This window comes from Pteropus vampyrus, unplaced genomic scaffold, assembly GCF_000151845.1.
Source record: "Pteropus vampyrus isolate Shadow unplaced genomic scaffold, Pvam_2.0 Scaffold739, whole genome shotgun sequence".
Classification (NCBI taxonomy): Eukaryota; Metazoa; Chordata; class Mammalia; order Chiroptera; family Pteropodidae; genus Pteropus; species Pteropus vampyrus.
The window spans coordinates 259517-279592 of record NW_011889520.1 but is presented as its reverse complement, the minus strand read 5'-3'; the positions used below and the strand labels follow the sequence as shown (position 1 = coordinate 279592).

Sequence of the window (20076 nt, the reverse complement as noted above, 5' to 3'; positions counted from 1 at the left end):
ATGAATTCCCATATTCTTCCAACTTAGATTTACTAGTTTTAAAAAATATCTTATAATATTTGCTTTTAGTTATATGAATTCATACACATATATACACATATACACACATATACATATATTCATAAACACACATAGTCATATATGTATATACATATTTATATTATTATTGCCATTTTGTGAATCATCTGAGAATAAGTTATAGACATCATGACACTTAACACATTAGCATGTATCATGACAAATTTTAGCATGTATTATGCTAAAGAACAGAGGCATTCTCTTATGTAATCACAGTAGGATGATCAAATCTTGGAAATTTAACATTAATACAATAACTACATAATATTTACATATATTTAGATTTTACAGATTGTCCCAATAACATCTTTTATAGAATTCTTCTAATTCAACATCCAACCCAGGATTATGCATTACATTTAGTTTTCATGTCTTTTTAGTTTCCTTTAACCTGGTGCCTTTCTTAGCCTGCCTTTGTTTTTCATGCCATTGATTATTTTTTTAAAGAACACAGACCTAAGACACACACAGACTGAAAGTAAAGGCAAAAAAGATGTTTCATGAAAATTGAAATGAATTTAGAAAGTTGGGATAGCAATACTTATACCAGATAAAATAGACTTTAAGACAAAGGCTGTAACAAGAGACAGAGAAGGACCCAGTAATCCTACTTCTGGGTAGTTATCCAAAGAAACCCAAAAAACTACTTTGACGGGACATGTGCATTTATATGTTCATTGCAGCATTATTTACAATAGTCAAGATATGGAGGCAACCTGGGTGTCCGTCAATGAATGAATAATGAAGAGGTGGTACAAATATACAATGGAATATTACTCAGCCATAAAAAAAAATGAAATCTTGCCATCTGCAACAACATGGATAGACCTAAAAGGTCTTATGCTGGGTGGAGTAAGGCTAACAGAGAAAGACAAATGTCATACATTGAATCTAGAGAACAGGATAAACAAATAAACGACAGAAACAAGCTCATAGATACAGAGTATTTTGATGGTTGTCAGATTGGAGGGTAAAGGGAAAGATGCAGGAGGGAGGAGATTAAAAAGTACATGTGGAAAAGTTAAAGATAATGATAATAATGTAAATAATTGATGTAATTAATTGACTTATGTCAGGATACTTTTTATTTATTGATTTAAAAATATACATATTCCCTTCTAGATATAAATGCACTTTTAAACTCATGCAGTTAATCATTCTTTAGAGTTCAAAGCAACAACCTGGACAGTGAAATTCATCAGGGGTGAAGAATTTCTATGCTGAATGTGCAAGATGCTCCCAGTGATCACCTGGCACCTGCCCTTTCCTACTTTGGACCTTCCATCTTTGAGTTTGAGCTTTCTTGTTTTAGGTTAATAGAATAGACAAAACATTCAGGGAGAGGGAATAAAAGAAAGAGCACAGGGTCATTTTTCCATTTGGAGAGAAGCTGATGCAGAGAATCAGATATAGCAAAACTACTAATAATATCTACAGAACCTATTTGTAGAGATGAGGCAGAAGGTATCAAAGTTTTCTCTACTACTTATGCCCTTGTATAGTGTCCACCTTCTTGTATGAGCACCTTGGAGATCGGGGAAACACATCTGAGGATATCACTTTTACTTTGATGGGTCATCTGCAGCCCATAGGAGGCCTAGGGAGTCCAGGCATTGGGATTGAGTTGGAGATGTTTGGGGGCTGGCAGTCATAGGGTTCATCCTTCTGTGAAACATTAAAAGATTCTAGTCCCCTGGACTTTCCCTTAGATACCTACTTTATAATTCCTAAGTATTTATATAAATAGCCCTGAAAACAGTCCTCTTTGCTTCTTGGTTTCTTCTTGGTTTTGCAAGATGCACAATTATTTTCTGCACCACGAATAAAGAAAAAACACTGAAAACTAAATTATGAATAAAACTTATTATTACTTTGATCTTTTCATATTATTAATAGATCTCTTTTAGACTTATTTAGACATAATTTTAATCATACATTTAAAAGTAATGCATACCTCTTATATAAAAAGGAAAATATAAAGAAAATAAAATGGTTAAGGTATTGCTAAACTCTTCATATTCAGAATCCTATTCTGAATCATTTTTCCATGCAATGTTGTCTGTGCCCATGTTTTTCCACCCTGTATTGTTTTCCTTGAAACCAAGAGTATATAATACTCTTGTATTATGTAATAAGGTAATAAGGCGATTCTTAAGGATACTCCACTATTGTCTCTGGGATTTTCTTCCAAGCTGTTTTCTTCCACACCCATTTTGGTGTGCCTTCCTACTGGTACAAGCATGATGACTACGCACCACTGACACCAGCCAACAATAATTGTACATTACTTCTGGGTTTTGGAGCTATGAAAATGTAAAAAATAAAATTATACATATTAGAATCAGTAAAAACAGTAGGATTCACAATACAGTCTGCTTTTCATTATAATACTGTAATAACCACTCCTGTATTATTTCTGAATAGCTTGTAAATTGTGTGTTCTCTACCTGTAGTTTTTAGATTCAAGCTGAGACGTGCTTTAGTCATGGTCTATTGACTATCTTTGTGAGTATAGCATGAACAGGAATGATATTGTGGATATCTGCAAAGCATATGAGAGATGTCTTGTTAATTTAATCATGCTTACTAGAATTTTGTAATTTACCTGATATTTATACTTTCATATTTTTAACTAACTTATATGACCTAAAGCTGGGCACTGTGATTGTGTTGGGGAACATGTTGATACTTTTCCTGAGAAAAACATGTTCCTTTATTATTTAAAACAAAACAAATGTTCATGCATTTGAAAAGTATTATCCTAAAAGTGCTCAGAAAGCATCTTGGAGGGGCTAGTTTATGCTCTAGAATCAAACAACCTGAAAATTCTCAGAGACAACAATCAAGGTGTCTTTCTTACTCATTCTACATGTCCATGCCTTCAGTCTGGAATACAGACTGATGGAATAGTCTTATATGAGACATTCCGAGTCTCATGGCAGAGGGAAAAGAAATAGTAGACCAGAAACTGACTTTTAAATAGGAAAAAAAAGCACATCTCTGTCAAGAAGGTTATTGTAAGTCATAGGTACAACCCATAATTCAACTGGGCAAGGAAGTATAATCCTCCTGCCAGGAGGGACAGCAAAGATTTTGACTAATGTTATCTACCATGGCTGTATAGTTAAAATACACCTATGGAAAAACAACTTTAAGGTAATCTGTGCTTTCATGCCTTCAGATTTGAGTACAGGGAAGTTGTATAAGGGTTCCCCAGTGAAACAGAACCAATAGGATATACATAGATAGATAAAAAATGTTACTGGAGAGTGGGGTTTCTGTTCCCCTCTCGGCTCGTTGTCCAGGCCCTTGATGTCTTGAACAAAGAATTGAGCAAGACACTGAAATACAACAGCAAAGAATAGTTATTGGAAGGGAGAGTACAGCAACAGTACACTTCCAGACGTGGAAGTGGGCTGAACAAGAGAAGGGTGGCTCAAAAGCCTGGTAACTAAGCCTTTGGGGTTTTTATCCCTACTTAACTGTGGGTGGTTACTTTTCTTAGAGGAGTGGGCTTCCTTGATTGAAAACTAAGATTGACAGGACTCAGTGTCTAATCATTTACTTTCTGTACATGTTCATTCCCAGAATTCAGTCTAATGAATTAATGAACTTTCGGGCATATACATTACATCATAATGATGTCATAATGAGGCTCACGTGAGTTGGGGTTCATTCTGGGCTCCATGGCTCAGGTGCAAGTGACCGGCTTAAACTGGAACCTAATCTCTGCCTACCTGTTTCTTTGTGGAAGTTACTTTTTAGGAAATGTTGCAGGATACTCGGACAGAGACACAGGACACCAAGGCAATAAGCAGGAAGTAGTGTTTATTGGTGCTGGCACTGGCTCAGCCTAAAAATGCCTTTTGGCTTACTTAATTGTGGGCAGACTGGGGTGGGCCTTTTCTAGAACAGGGTGGCCTCAGCGTTTTGCAAGTGGACCCGAAACCCCTAATTTTTTCTAATGGCCACGAACACTTTCTTATTAGTATGGATGTTGAGGAACGGAAGATCTCTTCTGTATCTGCTTCCTGATGAGCAGGGTCGTAGTCTCTGCCTTTTGGGGTTTCATGGAGCTCTTTCCCTCTCTAAGTCAGAACGGGGTTTTGGGTTGTCCTCCAGAGGATGTATCCTGCCAAAATGCTGCCCCTGTCCTTAGACAAGAAAGAAAGGAAGAAGATGTAAACTTATTATTTAAACCATGTATCTATTAATTTTCTTACTATTGATAGGACCTGAGTTACTTAATAACCTGAGTTACAAGCTTCAGGGTAATTACTCGAGTTTGAGGGAGAGAGGCTTTCTCCCAGGAAAAGGAAATAAAGTGATTAAAAGTTCTGTGAGCACATTTTGTAAATAATGGCCCGTATTACAAAGAAATTTATTATGAGGGACTGGCTCAAGCAATTGTGGAACCGAGAAATCCCATAATCTGCCAACTACAAAGGAGGCCCAGGGAAGCTGGTGGTATAGTTATAGTCGAAGCCTAAAGGTCTGAAAACCAGGGAGTCAATGGTGTAAGGCCCAGTTCAAACCAGAAGACCCAGAACCATGAGCACAAGTGTCCAAGGGTAGATGAAATGTCTCAGCTCAAGCAGAGAGAAAACTTGCCTTTTTGTTCTATTCAGGCCCTCAAAGGACTGATTGATGCCCACTGGCATTGGTGAGAACAATTGTCTTAATTTAGTCTAATGTAGGGAGGAGGCGAGAGAATTAAAAATGTTAATCAAGCCACAATCAGAGACTGCAGTACGCTAATCAGCCCTGCAGCCAGGCCAGGAGGACACCTTCAGAACAAAGAAAGATTTCTGTTGGGTTACTAACAACCCATTCTCCACACCTGTGAAGGGGAAACAGACCCCGAGTCATTCCTTTGGCTAAAACTGTAGGGAACTCAAGGATTAAAGAAGGCTGGGAACTGCCAGCAGGTCTTTCACTCTACATATTCTTACCTTTTCATGCTACATACTCTTCCCCTTCCTCACTGTATGTCCATGTCAAAGGAAATAGGAACTAAAGAATGACATATAAACTGAATTCCCTGAACACTCAGCGTCCCTCTCAGTGCCTTTCCATGTCCCTCTCACTATCCGCCTCTGAGAGGAGACCGCACTCTGTGGAGTGTTACCCCTTTTCTAGTAAACTTTCCTTTTGACTCTAACTTTGGCGTGTGTTGAATTCTTTCCACACTCTCTGCCAAAGGACTCTCTTCTCTCGGTACAGGACTTGGGCTCCCCATCACCTGGGGAAATTTGCCCTGTCCTACATCAAGTCTATCAATTCAAATGCTAATGTCTTCCTGAGACATTCTCACAGACACTCAGAAATGCTTTACTATTTGGACATTTCTTAGCTCGGTCAAGTAGGCACATAAAATTAACCATCACAACAGTTGGATATGTTCCCACTTGAAAACCTTTCATTTTCCTTGAAATAGATGGTGGTGACTTCATTGACTAAAAAGAGGGGCTTGGTGAGAGGTAGGGAGCTTAAGAGAGCAATATTTGGAATGGCTGTTGAGTCAGAAAAAGAGACAACCATGGTTAAAAGGAGATAACCATGGATAAATAACTGCTAAATTATGCTAGAACCTAGCTGAGGTTAGGAATAATTGTGAAATGGCACCTTCTCAACATTCAACTTTATCAGGCTCTGTGATTGAAACTTGGCACAGTGATGCACAAAACATGTATGGTCTTTGTCTTCATGGAATTTACAGTCAAGTAGGAAGATGGACATTTAATAGTAGCAAAAATAAATGTAAAATTACAAATTGTGACAAGTCTATGGAGAGAATAACAGGTTTCTGTGAGAAAATTAATTTGAATTAAGGGGAAGAGGGTCAGGGAAGGCTTCTCTGAAGAAGTAACATTTGACCCGAAATCTAAAGGATGATGTTTTAAGCAGAATGTGTAGATTAAGTGTTGTGGCGCAATCAATTCTAAGACCCACGGAACCAATTGAGATGAATTGTGAGCCTTTATTAGCCGGCCGGTGACTGTCTACCACGCAGGGTCAGAGGAGATCGATCAGCCGCGAGCTTCCAGAGGAGGCAGCTTATAAAGCTTAAGACCATAGCCTTGTGGTCTTCTGAACAAGCAAGCAAGCAGATTACAGAAAGCAGATGTTGGCTGTAAACGTCTTACACAAAGACAAATGTTTCCGGGGAACTCTTAGATCAAACAGGGCCTAGCAGGCAGTTTTGTTATCTGCGTCCTTGTGGCTGTCAGTGCTTTCCTGGGGGCTGGCGCCTGAAGATATCACTTCCCTGTGACTGATTTATTGGAAAGTTTTTCACTCCTACATAAGGAACAGCAGTTTGGGATGTGTGAGATACTAAACAGCACCTGTGATCTGAGTGTAGGGAATGATAAGGAGACAGCAAAAATTCAGGATTAGCGGAGCCAGATTATGCAGGGTTTTATAAACTATGCAAAATTTACCTTATACTTAGGACAGAGGGTAGCCATTGAAGGGTTCTGGGAAGAGTAACAAACAGATTTAATATTTAAAAGTTCATCTTGGCTGTCTTGAATAGCAGGGATTGAAAAAAGACAAGATGTGGAGACCATTCAAGTAACTCGTAATTTGGGCTAGAATGACACTGATACAGTTGGTTTCTTACCATTTCTGTATTTCTGACACTAAGAAGTACATTTTGTCTCAAAGATCTTTGGCTCAGGGGAAGTGGCCCTTCCAGCACTAATGTTCCTAAATTCCAGGTCTGCACAATTCTGCATTTCAAAGCCATTCTCCTTCCTTGCAACTTTCTCACATCTAACTTTTCCTTGTGCACTCATTCCAAATTTTGTTTCTTCTATCTTGCCAATCAGGACAATGGCTTCTCAGGACAATATGCTTTTTATTTACCAGCCAGAATGCTTTCATTCAAATCAGCATTTGCACTCAGCTTACAGATTTGGGCTTTATTATAAGAAATAATGATAAATACTAGGGTAAAAAACTGTGTACCAGGTCCCCACTCCACTCTCCAATTAATAATGAGGCACTAAAATCACTTGGAGCTTTTAAACGACAGCTTCTCATTTTATTCAGAAAGACCTATCAGGTGTGGAGTTATCTCCATTTTAAGGCTCACCGTGAAAGCCCGCAGTTCTCTCCTCTCGATTCTGCAGTCGCTACCCACAACCCCGCCAGGACAGTCACCAGTATCTCCGAGCCCTCTGGGAAGTGGACTCCTTCCGCCGAGACCCCCGACGTGGCCCTGTCGCCAAGTGCGCAGATGCGACTCCGCACGGAGCCTTGGCCTTAAGTCTTTTGTCTTCTCGGAGCCCCAAGACGACTCTGTCCGCCCGTCCCAAAGCGCAGCCCAGTGGAGATCGAGTCCGCAGCCGGTGCACGCAGCTCTAATGCCTCCCACCGCAGCTCGAGCCAGGCTCTCAGGTTCGGGCCTCGGTGGAAAACGGCGGGGCCGTGCCAGCATCCAGCTCCGCCTCCGGCATCGACGAACATCCCGCTGCGTCCCGAGCCGGCTTTGTTGGTTTAGCTCTGAGCGAAGAGACGCCTGGAAGCAGGGTTGCCGCTAAGCCTCCTGGGCAGTGGAGTCCGGGAGCGTGAAGTGGGCGTGACGGACGGGGGCATTCGGGGAGCCAGATTGTAGAGGCCGGAGGGCTCGGCTTCTGAGGTGTGGAGAGCGAGAGCGCCTCCGCCTGGTTTTGACCTTAAATCTTGTCACTCCACCAAGATCCTTAAGGTTCTGAAATTTTGGTACAGAAAGAAAAACATGGGGACTGCATCTTACTTATTCTCCTCTGTGTTAATCGGTTTGGGAGCCCGCCTGTATTTGCGGGCGCCACTGCAAGGGATTTAACTTAAAGTAGGAGGGAATCTCGGCCTGTATTTTTCCAGGGTCTTAAAATAAGGAACTAGTGAGGGCCCATCTGATCAACTGTTTTGTGTTTATGAATAGCGAGGATGAACCAACTATGGGAGCCCTGCTTATTATAGTTATTGCTACCATAATCACAGGTCACCTTATGGACACTTGTGACATTTAGGGTCTCATAGGAGTTTCTGTACGATTTGGAACCAGATGTGTGACTGAGTCTCACAGTTCACCACCCTCTTTTTTTGCCCTGATATGCCATGTAGTGGCTTATCTTGGTACTCCAGAGGATGGTCTTCCAGCCTTAAATAATAAAGGTTCCAAGCAAAATAGAATTACTTCTGAGGCCCTAGAACTTAAATGCATAGGACTAAGCTTCCTAGGAGTAGGAGGGAGTAAAGGGAGATGCTCCAAAGAGCAGGACAATTCCAGAGGAGGGCAAGCCTAACATCGAAATCTTTCTCCAGAGCTTCAGAGTTGAATGATTTACACAAAGAAGCACAAAGATTACGTATTGCTGAAAATCCATGTTTATCTCATCTGAAACAGTGAATAAGGAGAAAGTCAAAGCAATAACAGGACAAAGAAGAGAAGCTGATCATGGATTATTTAACCATTAAAGTTGGGGGAAAAGGTAAGAATTGCAGAAATAAGCATGAAGTTGAAGTAGTGACAAGTGGAGGAAATGCTTTTGACGAGATTGAAAAGGTTAGTTGTCCCTGTATGATAGAAAAGGGAAGCAGACACATGTCAGGGGAAGGCCCTGAAGTAGAGAAACTCTCAGTAAGCCACCATGTGTGGGAATCACTAAACAGGCTTCTTGTAGCTCATTCTCCAGTCCCATCTTTTTCTTTTAGCACTTCTGCGTTCATCCATATTCCCTCTGAAGCCACGCAAGGGAAAATATTCTATAGTGGTTGCTTTTGTGATGAAGGGCAGGTCATACTTTTCCACCCCTGTTAGACTGTTTCAAGAAGTTGATGTATTGTGGATCTGTGAGTTTAACTTTTTTGGTCAAAGCACTTTCACTTTATTGTCTTGTTTTATCCTCATCTGAGCTTTTTGAGTTAAAGTAGGAGATATATAGATATATATATAAATAAATTCAGCTGGCTTGTGATAGCTTTTGTCCTAGTAAATTTGGAAGTAGGAAGATAGAGTTTTATCTCTTTTATGGCTTTTTTCCTTCTCCTTCTAGTCATGACTACTGAGGATGCTTCTGTGCCCCAAAAACAGAGCACAGAAGAAATGGAATCTACTGTTGAGCTCCTGCCTGTTGAATTCCAGGTAAGTGTAAGTTTAATTTCCTTCCCCTGAAATCTTAGCTTGGTGTTTATAGTATGTCCTTGTTTCTTCCACCTTGTTTCAGAGGTTCATTTCATAGAAATCCATTGTACAGAACTGAACCAAAGTAATTTTTTCTTGAAGACTTGAGGCTCCGGGGGTGCTCAGGCTGAAGCTTTAAATATGGGATTAATCTGAGTTTTAAAGTATGAAACTGTGATCACTAAGAAAATAAGTGTAGATAGAAAAGAGATGAGATCTTCTTACTGAATTCTGTAGCTCTCCAACACTTAGAGATCAAGGAGATGGAGAGGAACCAGCAAAGGAGACTGAGAAGATATGGCCAATGAATTAAAGGGAAGCCAAAAGTGTGGCATCGTGGTAACTAATAGAAACAAGTGTTTTAAAGAGCTGTGTTAAATGCTGCTGCTAAGTCAAGTAAGATGAGGCCGGAGAGTTGATCATTGGGTTAAAAAATATGAAGATCATTGATGACTGCCAAGAACAATTTCATGGAGTAGTAGGAGCTAAGGCCAGATTGGGATGGGTTTAGAAGAAAATAGGTGGAAATTGGAACCAGAGACTATAAACAACTATTTTGAAGAGTTTTACTGTAAAGGAAAAGAAAAGAATAGAGTGATAGCTAGAAGGACTAGTAAGACCAAAGAGACTTTGTTATTTTTTTTTTAAAAAAGAGGAGAAATAACAGGTTGTTGATAGGTATATAAGAGTAAATGGAGAATAGGTTTAAGGACTGAGCTCTGGGGAACTCCAACATTTGGAGCCAATTTTCAGACATTATTACATTTATTTTAAACAAATGATCTTGTAAGTTAGGGATGATACCTATTTCAAAGTAAACATAGAGTTTGAATCATTTTAGAACAGTTGATCATCTTCAATAAAAATTAGTAAGTCCATTCATTAAGAACAACTTTAATTACTAAAGGATAACAAGACAAATCTAAAAGTCATGGACCCAAATACAGAGAAAGAAGAAAAATCTATTTAGAATAGCATGACTTTCCATATGCATTCATGATAGCAAGCTGAATTTCTATAAAAGCTCAGAATATTCCAGGAATCAGTATAAATTGCATGTATGAGCCTTATCCCATCTACAGTGTAGTTAGTAATTAACACTTGTTTGTCATTCCAAATGTTAGATTTATTTAGTAAAATATGTGAGAAGCAGAAGAGTATAGTTAAGAGTATAGTTCTGGAGTCAGAACTGCCTGAGTCTAAATCTTAGCTCCAATCTTTACATCTGTAAATAGTGTTAACAATAATACTTACTTCATATAGTTATTATTGCAAGAGGTAGTTCAAAGGACTTAGAAAATAACATAGACAATTGTTATAAATGTTAGCTATTAGTATTTTCTCTAACACAGACTAATACTTAGGAATTTAAAAATATTCCATAAAATGGTTAAAATAAAGATTTAACCTTTAAATTAAATAACACTTTCTCTTCTAGATCGTTCTCTTCTCTCAGGGATTACCAAGTCTTACAAGAATGTGCTTGTTCTTCCAGGAATTGGTGACTGTCAAAGATGAGGAAATGGACTTCATCCATGTGGAGGAAGAAGAGCTGAATTCTGCCCAGAGGTACATGGGCATGGATATGAAGGTGGAGACTTGTGGGAGCCTAGTATTTTGGGGTAAGGAAGTTATTTTGTAATGAAAGCTGCTTATTGGAACATAAGTTTTCTCTATAATTAATGGCATAAAATGTCATAGTTTTGCTTATGATCCAGAGAGCTCTGATCTCCTACAGGATCCCTGATCACTTTAGGCTCAGAATTCGTCTTCTTTTTTCTTTTGGTAAGTTAAAGTTCACCATACGTGTAATTGAAAAAGGACAGCTTCATTATATTGATTTTAAGTCTTACAAAACTGTAGTAATCAAAACAGTGTAGTATTGCTGAAAGGATAGATGTAAATTAATGGAACAGAACAGAAAGTCTAGGAATAAACCCACACATATATGGTCAATTAATTTCTGAAAAATGTGCAAAGACAATTCAATGTTAAAAGGAGAATCTTTTCAATAATTGGACATCCATAAAATGAACTTTAAGTCATACCTCTCATCATGTATAGTAACTCAAAATGGATCACAGACCTAATTATAAAACTTAAAACTATAAAACTTCTAGAAGAAACGTTAAAGATAGTCATTGTAACTCTTTTTAAGGCAAAATTTTGTTAGATATGGCAGCAAAATCTTGATCTGGTAAAGCCATCTGGGTCTTGAGTTTATTTTATTGGAAAGTTTTTAACCTTGAATTTGGGTCCCCTGTTACATAGAGGACCATTCAGATTATTCATTTCTTCTTGAGCGAGCTCTGGTAATGCTTTTCCATCTTTCATTCCTGATATTGGTAATCTGTATCTTCTATATTTTAATTTTATTGGTCTTCCTAGGAGTTTAACAATTTTATTGATCTTTTCAAGGAACCAGCTTTTGATTTCATTGATTCTATGTATAGTTTTCTGTTCTCCATTTTGTTCATTGATGCTATTATCTTTATTATTTTTCACCTTTGCTAATTTTGTGTCTACTTTGCTCTCCTTAAGGTAGGAGCTTGATCATTGGTATAAGATCTTTCTTCACTTGCAATATGAACATTTAATGTTATAAATTTCTAAGTACTGCTTTAGCTACATTCTACAATTTTGATATGAAGTGTTTTCATTTCTGTTCAGTTCAATATAATTCAATATTCACTCTTCCTTGACTCATGAATTATTTACAAATTCCAAAATTTTAGGTGATTTTCAATAAATTTCTGTTTTTAAATTTTGTGGTTTAGTTCTGTGTGGTCAGCGATACTTTGTATGATTGCAATTCTTTACAATTTTTGAGACTTGTTTTATTATCCATAATATAGTCTCAAGGAATGTTCCACGTACGCTTAAAAAAATTTAATTAGGTCAGGTTGCTTGACAGTGTTGTTCTGGTCTTCTATATCCTTGCTGATTTGTTGTCTACTGGCTTCCGTTGATTACTGATGGAGGACAGTTGAATTATCTAACTATAACTGTGGGTTTGTCTCTTTCTCCTTTTAGTTCTATCAGCTTTTGCTTAAAGTAGTCTGAAATTCTTTTGTTAGGTGCATATACGTTAAGAGTTTTATATCTTCTTGGTGAATTGACTCCTTTATCATTATGTAGTGTCCCTCTTTAATTTTGGTAATATTCCATGTTTGCAAGTTTATTTTGTCTGATATTAATATAGCCATGGTAGCTTTTAATTAGTGTTGCATAGTATATATTTCCATTCTTTTAGTTTAACCTACTTAAAGTGGTTTCTTGTGGACAGCATACAATTGGGTCCAGTTGTAAAATACATTTTGACAATGTCTGTGATTTTTCAATTGGTATGTTTAGATCATTTACATTTAAAATCATTATTGATATGGTTGGATTTAAATCTTCCTTACAGGTAATTGTTTTCTATTTGTTCCATATTTTTCTCATAATTTTTTTCTGTGTTTTTTCATTATTCTTTATTCCAATTTATCTCCACTATTAGCTTATTATTAAACTTATTCTTATATTATTTTATTTTATTTTTTAAGTTTATTGGGGTAACATTGGTTAATTAATTATATAATTTTCAAGTGTACATTATAATTTGACATCTATATATTCTATTGTGTGATTACCACCCAGAGTCCAGTTTCCTTCAGCTACCATATATTTAATCCCCTTTATCCACTTCACCCTCCTCCAACCCCCTTATATTTGACCTCCTTTACCCTGTCTAACTCTTCCCTCCTCCCCGACCCCCTACCCTCTGGTAACCACTAGTCCATTGTCCATGTCCCTGAATCTCTATCCCGTTCATTTGTTGCTTTTAGGTTTATATCTCACATATAAGTGATATCATGTGATTTTCAACTTTTTCAGTCTGGCTTATTTTGCTTAGCATGATTATCTCAAGGTTCATCCAGGTTGTTGCAAATGGCAGTATTTCATCTCTTCTTATGGCTGAGTAATATTCTGTCGTATATGTGTACCACAGCTTCTTTAGCCAGTCATCTATTGTAGGACACTTCAGTTGCTTCCATGTGCTGGCCACTGTGAATAGTGCTGCTATGAACATCGGTGTGCAACTATCTTTTCGGATATGGGTTTTCAAGTCTTTGAGGTAAATACTCAGTAGAGGGATTGCTGGATCACATGGCAGATCAATTCTTAATTTTTTGAGGGACCTCTATAGTGGCTATACCACTTTGCAGTCCTACCAGCAGTGTATGAGGGTTCCTTTTTCTCTGAATCCTCTCCAACATTTGTTATTACTTGTTCTGTTGATTATAGCTATTCTAACAGGTGTGAGATGGTATCTCATTGTGGTTTTGATTTGCATTTCCCTAATAGCTAGTGATATTGAGCATCTTTTCATATTTTTGTTGGCCATTTGTATGTCCTCTAGGGAGAAGTGTCTGTTCAGGTCCTCTTCCGATTTTTTGATTGGATCTATTAAACCTTATTTTTAAAGTTTCTTTAAATGGTTTTCCTATGCTTCTTTAATTAATCACAGTATACCTTTAAATAATATGCTACTTTATGTATAGTATGGGAATCTTCTATAAACTTCTAATTTCTCTCTCTCATCTTTTTTGTAATTGTTGTCTTGCATTTTACCTTTATGTATGCTGTAAACCCATAATATTTTGCTACTGTTTTTGTTTAGGACAGTCATTATCTTTTAGAGCAATTAAAAATAAGAAAAAATTATATACTCATAAAAATTAATATTTATTTTTATTTATGACATTCCTGGCATTTTTTTTTTAATGTAGATGAGGGGTTGGCAAACTTTCTCTAAAGAGGCCAAGATAATAAACATTTTCTGCTTTGTGGGCCATATGGTCTTTTTTGCAACTACTTAACATTATAGCATGAAGGCAGCCATAAACAATATGCAAACAAATGGGAGTGGCCAGATTTGGCCTGTGGTTGGTCACATTTATCCCATGGGCCATAATATGTTGACTCCTAGTATAGATCCAAGTATTTGACTGATAACCAGGTACCTTCTGTCTATATTATTTCTTATAGTTCAGGTCTACTGGCATTGAATCCTCTAAGCACTTTAAATGTGTCATTTCACTGTCTTTGGGCTCACATAGTTTATGACAAAACTTTGCTGTAATTTTTTATCTTTGTTCTTCTGCATGAAATGCATCTTTTTTCCCTATGGCTATCTGTAAGATTTTCTCTTATGATGATTTTCAACAGTTTGAATATGATGTGTCCATGTGTGTGCATGTATTATCCTATTGGGGGTTCTCTGAGCTTCCTTGTTTCCTTGGTTTGATGTTTCTCATTAATAGTGGAATATTGTCAGCCATTAACACATCAAATATTGTTTCTGCCCATTCTCTCTGTCTCTTTTCTATCCTGGATTCTAATTACGTGTATGTTAAAACATTTGATATTGTCCTACAGTTCTTAGATACTCTTCTGTTCTGTTACTTTGTTTTTTCTCTCTTTTTTTTCTTAGTGTTTTTTCTTAGTTTTTTCTTAGTGTTTCAGTTTGGGTAATTTCTGTTAACCTATTTGCAAGTTTACTGATTCTTTTCTTACCTTTATTGACACAACTTCTGCACCCATCAAAGACATTCTTCCTCTCTGTACCATATTTTTTTCATTTCTAGCATTTTCATTTGACTTTTCTAGTTTCCATCTCTTTGCTAAACTTCCCCAACTGTTAATGCATGTTGTCTATATTTTCCTCTAGAGCCTTTTACATATAAATCATAGTAGTTTTAAATTCCCTTATAGTTTTAATATCTGAGTAATCATTTAATCTGGTTCTGTTGATTACTCTGACTATGGTTTTAGACAATCTGATTTGAATGGAGCTGGAGCTGGGTGCATGGCATGAAGAGAGGATGTAAGCAGACCTGTTATGAGGCTGCTTCATTAGTTTAGGTGAGAGTTAATGATGCTGAATGGGGGTGGTAATAGTGGGGATGAAGAGTACAAAATGGATATGAGACAGATTTGAGAGGAAGTATATCCCTAAAACTCGGTGATGTATTTGTTGTGTTTGGTAGGATAGAAGGAAGAGTTCAATATGATTTTCAAGTTTCTGACTTTCAACTAGAAAAACTTTTGGAGGTTTTGTGAGGATTAGTTGTGTTTGTATATTCAACCTTTTAGAGTAGTAGCTTACACTTAATTAACACTATATAAATGTTTGTCCAATATTATGATTCACAGTAAATTTTAAACTTCACATACCATGATATTCTCAACTAATAAAAATTATGGTGGCATTACACATATATTTTACTCATATATTGGTTATGTTTCTATAATGGGATAAAACAATTTAAGAATGCTTATTGCCCTCCAGGTTTGCCTACGTGCTTGTATTGTTTGTATTCAATTCATTTTATACAACATACATTTAATTGTTGTATGATGTGTTATTTAAAATATATTTAATTTAAAATCTTGGTGGTGCTGTTTTTTTGGATGATGAAACCTGGGAATGTACAGGTTGAAGGAGAGGATGAGTTAACATATGCCTATATTGAATTCAAGGTTTCTTAGTGGATATATACAGTAAATAGTTAGCTATATGGATGTGGAAGAGAGAGAACTGAGCTACAATGGCAATCATATTTCAATGGATAAATATATCCAAACAACATGTTGTACACCTTAAATTTGCACAATGTTGTGTGTCAATTAAATATATTTCAATTTTTTAAAAGTCAATTAATACCATGGATTGGATGAGGTCTTTAAAGGAGACAGTATAGTTGGAAGGTGACAGGGACAAAAGAGGGGAGCCTAAGATTGAACACTAAGAACTATCAACATTTAAGAAGAAAACACAGCAGAAAAAGGTCCAAAGAAATACAGATCCAGAGAAAAAACTGGAGAGCTTATAATTATAAAAGTGAAGAGAGAATAGAGGTCAATTATATCTGAACAAAGTTGAGGTGGCAGGGAGAATGTTGTTAGGAGGAAAGCATGGTCAGCACTGTCAAGTGGTACTGAGAGGCTAAGCTAAACAAGGAATGAAAGGATCACTGGATTTAGGTGACATAAATTGTTAGTGACTTCAATGAGAACAGAGAAATTCAGGAACAAGTATGTGATGAGAGAATATGCAAAACCTTTTTGAGAAATTTGGCTATGACAAAAAAAGAAGGAAGAAAGGATGGAGGGAGAGGAGATGGAAGGAAGCAAGGGAGGAAGGAAAGAAAAAAGGGAAAAGTGGTTAGTGGAGACACAAAAACATAATTAAAGTATATGGTAAACAAAAAAAATCTGTGCCTTTAATAAAGGACTGGAGAGAACTATTTAAAAAGTTAAAAGTGGTTGTCTCCAGATGGCATTATTATAAGCGATTTTTGTCTAATACTTTCTTAAACTGTTTGGTCTCAACCTGTGTTTTCATCTTTCTTCCCTTCCTTAGTTATTTTGAGTTAACATTTATTTTCATTCTATCTGCTTATTTTTCTCCCTGGTCAGTCTGTTCAGTTTTTCGTTCACTTAGATAAAGCATTCTCATTGTCTGTCCTTTTTATTGTACCTTATATTAGTCATTCTCCCAGCTCTGTTATTCCCTGAAACAACCTAATTTTCCACCACTATGAGGCACTTTCCGAAAATATTCAAATAAACATTTTAATAGGGATCGTTTTTATTTTTTTATCCTCTTGCCAACTCTGTGGTTTTCTTCTTCTTCTCTTCCTCCCTCCCTCCCCCTCCAATCCCCTACCCTTCTTTTCCCTTCCTCCTCTGTCATTATCTTATTATTATTTTATATTAGTTTCAGGTATACAGTATGACAGTTAGACATTTATATAATTTATGAAGTGATCTCCCTGATTACTCTAGCACCCACCTGGCACCACACATAGCCATTACAATAACTCAACAGTTTTCTTACTCTCAACACCAAGAACATAAACATTTTCACTTTTTATTTCAGATTCTGAATCTATATGTGAAACTAAAGAGTTTCTTTCAAAGCAGGAAGTGTATGAAGAAGTATCATCTATCTGAAAGGGAGCTAATAATAGAAAGACTTAAAAAGGATGATTCCTGGGACTCCAGATTTATAGAAGCCTGGGAATGTAAAGGCACATTAGAAAGGCAGCAAGGAAATCAGAAGAAAGATTTAAGGCAAGTCATAATTAAACACAAGGAAAACCTTGTGGAGGAGTGTAATGAAATCAGGGGAAGTTCAAACTCAATGAAACATCAGAACATTTACTCATTGGAAATGCAATGAATGTGGGAATTCCTTCAGTTACTATTCAGCCTTTATCCTACACCAGAGAATTCATACTGGAGAGAAGCCCTATGTATGTAATGAATGTGGAAAGGCCTTCAGTCGGAGTTCATCACTTATTCAACATCAGAGAATTCACACTGGAGAGAAACCTTATGAGTGTAACAAATGTGAGAAAGCTTTCAGTCATCGTTCAGCCCTTATTCAACATCATATCATTCATACTGGAGAAAAACCTTATGAATGCAATGAATGTGGGAAGGCCTTCAACCAAAGCATGTACCTTATTCAACATTACAGAATACACACTGGAGAGAAATCCTATATATGTGAGGAATGTGGGAAAGCTTTTAATGACAACTCATCCCTTATTAAACATCAAAGGGTTCATACTGGAGAAAAACCGTATGGATGTAAAGAATCTGGGAAAGCCTTTAGTGGCAGGTCAGGCCTTACTCAGCATCAGAGGTCTTGTATAGGTGAAGAGCCATATGAATGTAGCGAATGTAGGAAAGCTTTCAGTTACTGTTCAGCTCTTATTCAAAATCAAAGAACCCACACTGGGGAGAAATCTTACAAATGTAATGAATGTGGGAAAGCCTTCAGTGACTGCGCAGCTCTTGTAAGACATCAGAGAATTCATACAGGAGAGAAGCCTTACAAATATAAAGAATGTAAGAAAAGCTTCGGTCAGAGCTCATCCCTTACAAAGCATCTGAGAACTCATACTGGAGAGAAACCATATAAATGCAGTGATTGTGACAAAGTCTTCAGCCAGAGTTCATTTCTTATTCTACACCAGAAAACTCATACAGGAGAAAAATTCTACAAATGTAAGAAATATGAGAAAACTTTCAGTGTGTGTTCAGCCTTTCATCAACATGAAAAAATTCATAATGAATAGAATGCAGCAAATTTCTAAAATAATTACATATTCTCACTATGACTGTAATGATGAGCAAAGTTGAAGTACTCACATTACCTGATAACAAGAATTACTATAAAGTTACAATAATTAAGATAGTGTGTATTAGTGTAGGCTAGATAAATAGGTCAGTGAAACAGAAACGAGTCCTGAAATAGACCCACCCACTTAAATTGTCATTTCATTTTCAAAAAGAGGTGTCAGAGCAATTTAACAAATAGTGCTTGAACAACTGGATATTCCATAAGGGGAGGAGGAAAGAACTCTTGGCCTCTATTTCACTTTGTATGCACAAATTAATTAGAAATGGATCAGAAACCTAAATTTAAAAACTAAACTATAAAATACTTAGAAGAAAGCATAGGAGATTACCATCATGAGATGATGGTAGACAAAGATTTCTTAGGACAGAGAAGCAATAACCATAAAAGAAAAATTATAAATTATACTTAATGAAAATTTAAAACTGTTGTTTTATTTTCATAAGTAGTTAAGAAAATGAATAGGCAACCCACAGACCTGGAGACAATATTTACGAATCATGTATCTGTGATCATGTATCTGTAGACTTGTGTCCAGAGTGTAAAGGGAACTCCGACAATTCCAGAATAAAAAGACAATAACCCAACACATAGTAGGGGCAAGAGAGTTGAACTTCACAAAAGAAAATATACAAATATTTAAGAAATCCATGAAAAAGTGCTCAATAGCATTAATCATCAAGGAGATGCAAATTAAAACCACAGTGAGATACTACTACACACACCTGAACAGTTAAAAAATTAAAATTAAAATTAAAAATACAAATGTTGGTAAGGTTGAGGAACAACTGGTAGTCTCATATATTGCTGGTGAGAATATAAAATGGTACATTTTGAAAAACAGTTTGGCCATTTTTTTAAGTAAAATTAAATGCATGTTCTTTGACTCAGCAATTTCACTCAAGTATTTACAGTAAAAATGGAGACATATGCCTGAAGAAAGAATTGTTTTTAATTTATAATAAAAACAAGAAACAATACAAATTTCCATTAAGAACAGCAGGGAAAATGAAACTCATATATTCATGCAATACTACTTAGCATTTAAAAGGAATGATCTAGTGATACACGCAACAACATGGATGTATCTCACAGATGTTATGCAGAGCAAAAGAAGCCAGATACATACATACATATGTGTGTGTGTGTGTGTGTGTGTGTGTGTGTGTGTGTGTGTGTGTGTGTGTGTGTATTTATACACCATATGATTTCATTTATATGAAGTTCTAGGTGAGGCAACTAATTTTGGTAGTAAGAATGCCTCCCTCCCCACAAAAGATGCCCACACCCTAATCGCTGAAACCTATGAATATGTTGTTACCTGGCAAAAGAGACTTTCCAGATGTAATTAAAGTTAAGGACTTTAAAATGGAGAGATTATCTTGGATTACACATAATTATAATTTTAATTACATGGATCCTTAAAAGCAGAAAACTCTCTGGCTGGAGGTATAAAGGATACAACAAAAATGAAAGAGAAGTTTAAAGCACAGGAAGGATTTTATGCTCCATTGGTGGCTTGAAGATGGAGGGATCCAAGGACCACAGTCCTACAGAAGCTGCCAATAACCTGAATGATCTGGAAGCTCTGGGGGAGAACTTCTCTGGGGAAGAACTTCCAGCTAAGAGC

The 20076-nt window shown here is 36.7% G+C and overlaps 1 protein-coding gene and 1 long non-coding RNA gene across 2 annotated transcripts; one reads left to right on the top strand and one right to left on the bottom strand.

Moving 5' to 3' along the window:
* Positions 1-3880: 3880 nt before the first annotated feature.
* On the bottom strand, positions 3881-7693 carry LOC111734043. Its single transcript, XR_002778283.1, has 2 exons — positions 7178-7693; positions 3881-4232 (listed from the first exon to the last, which is right to left on the bottom strand). It is a non-coding gene; the product is annotated as an uncharacterized LOC111734043 (long non-coding RNA).
* Positions 7694-15106: 7413 nt separating this feature from the next.
* Positions 15107-19136, top strand: LOC111734042 (zinc finger protein OZF-like). The gene is given in 4 exon segments (XM_023526203.1): positions 15107-15119; positions 17178-17239; positions 17241-17467; positions 17469-19136. Coding segments are annotated over 4 exon segments (1218 nt in total). The 3' UTR covers positions 18385-19136.
* Positions 19137-20076: the final 940 nt, after the last annotated feature.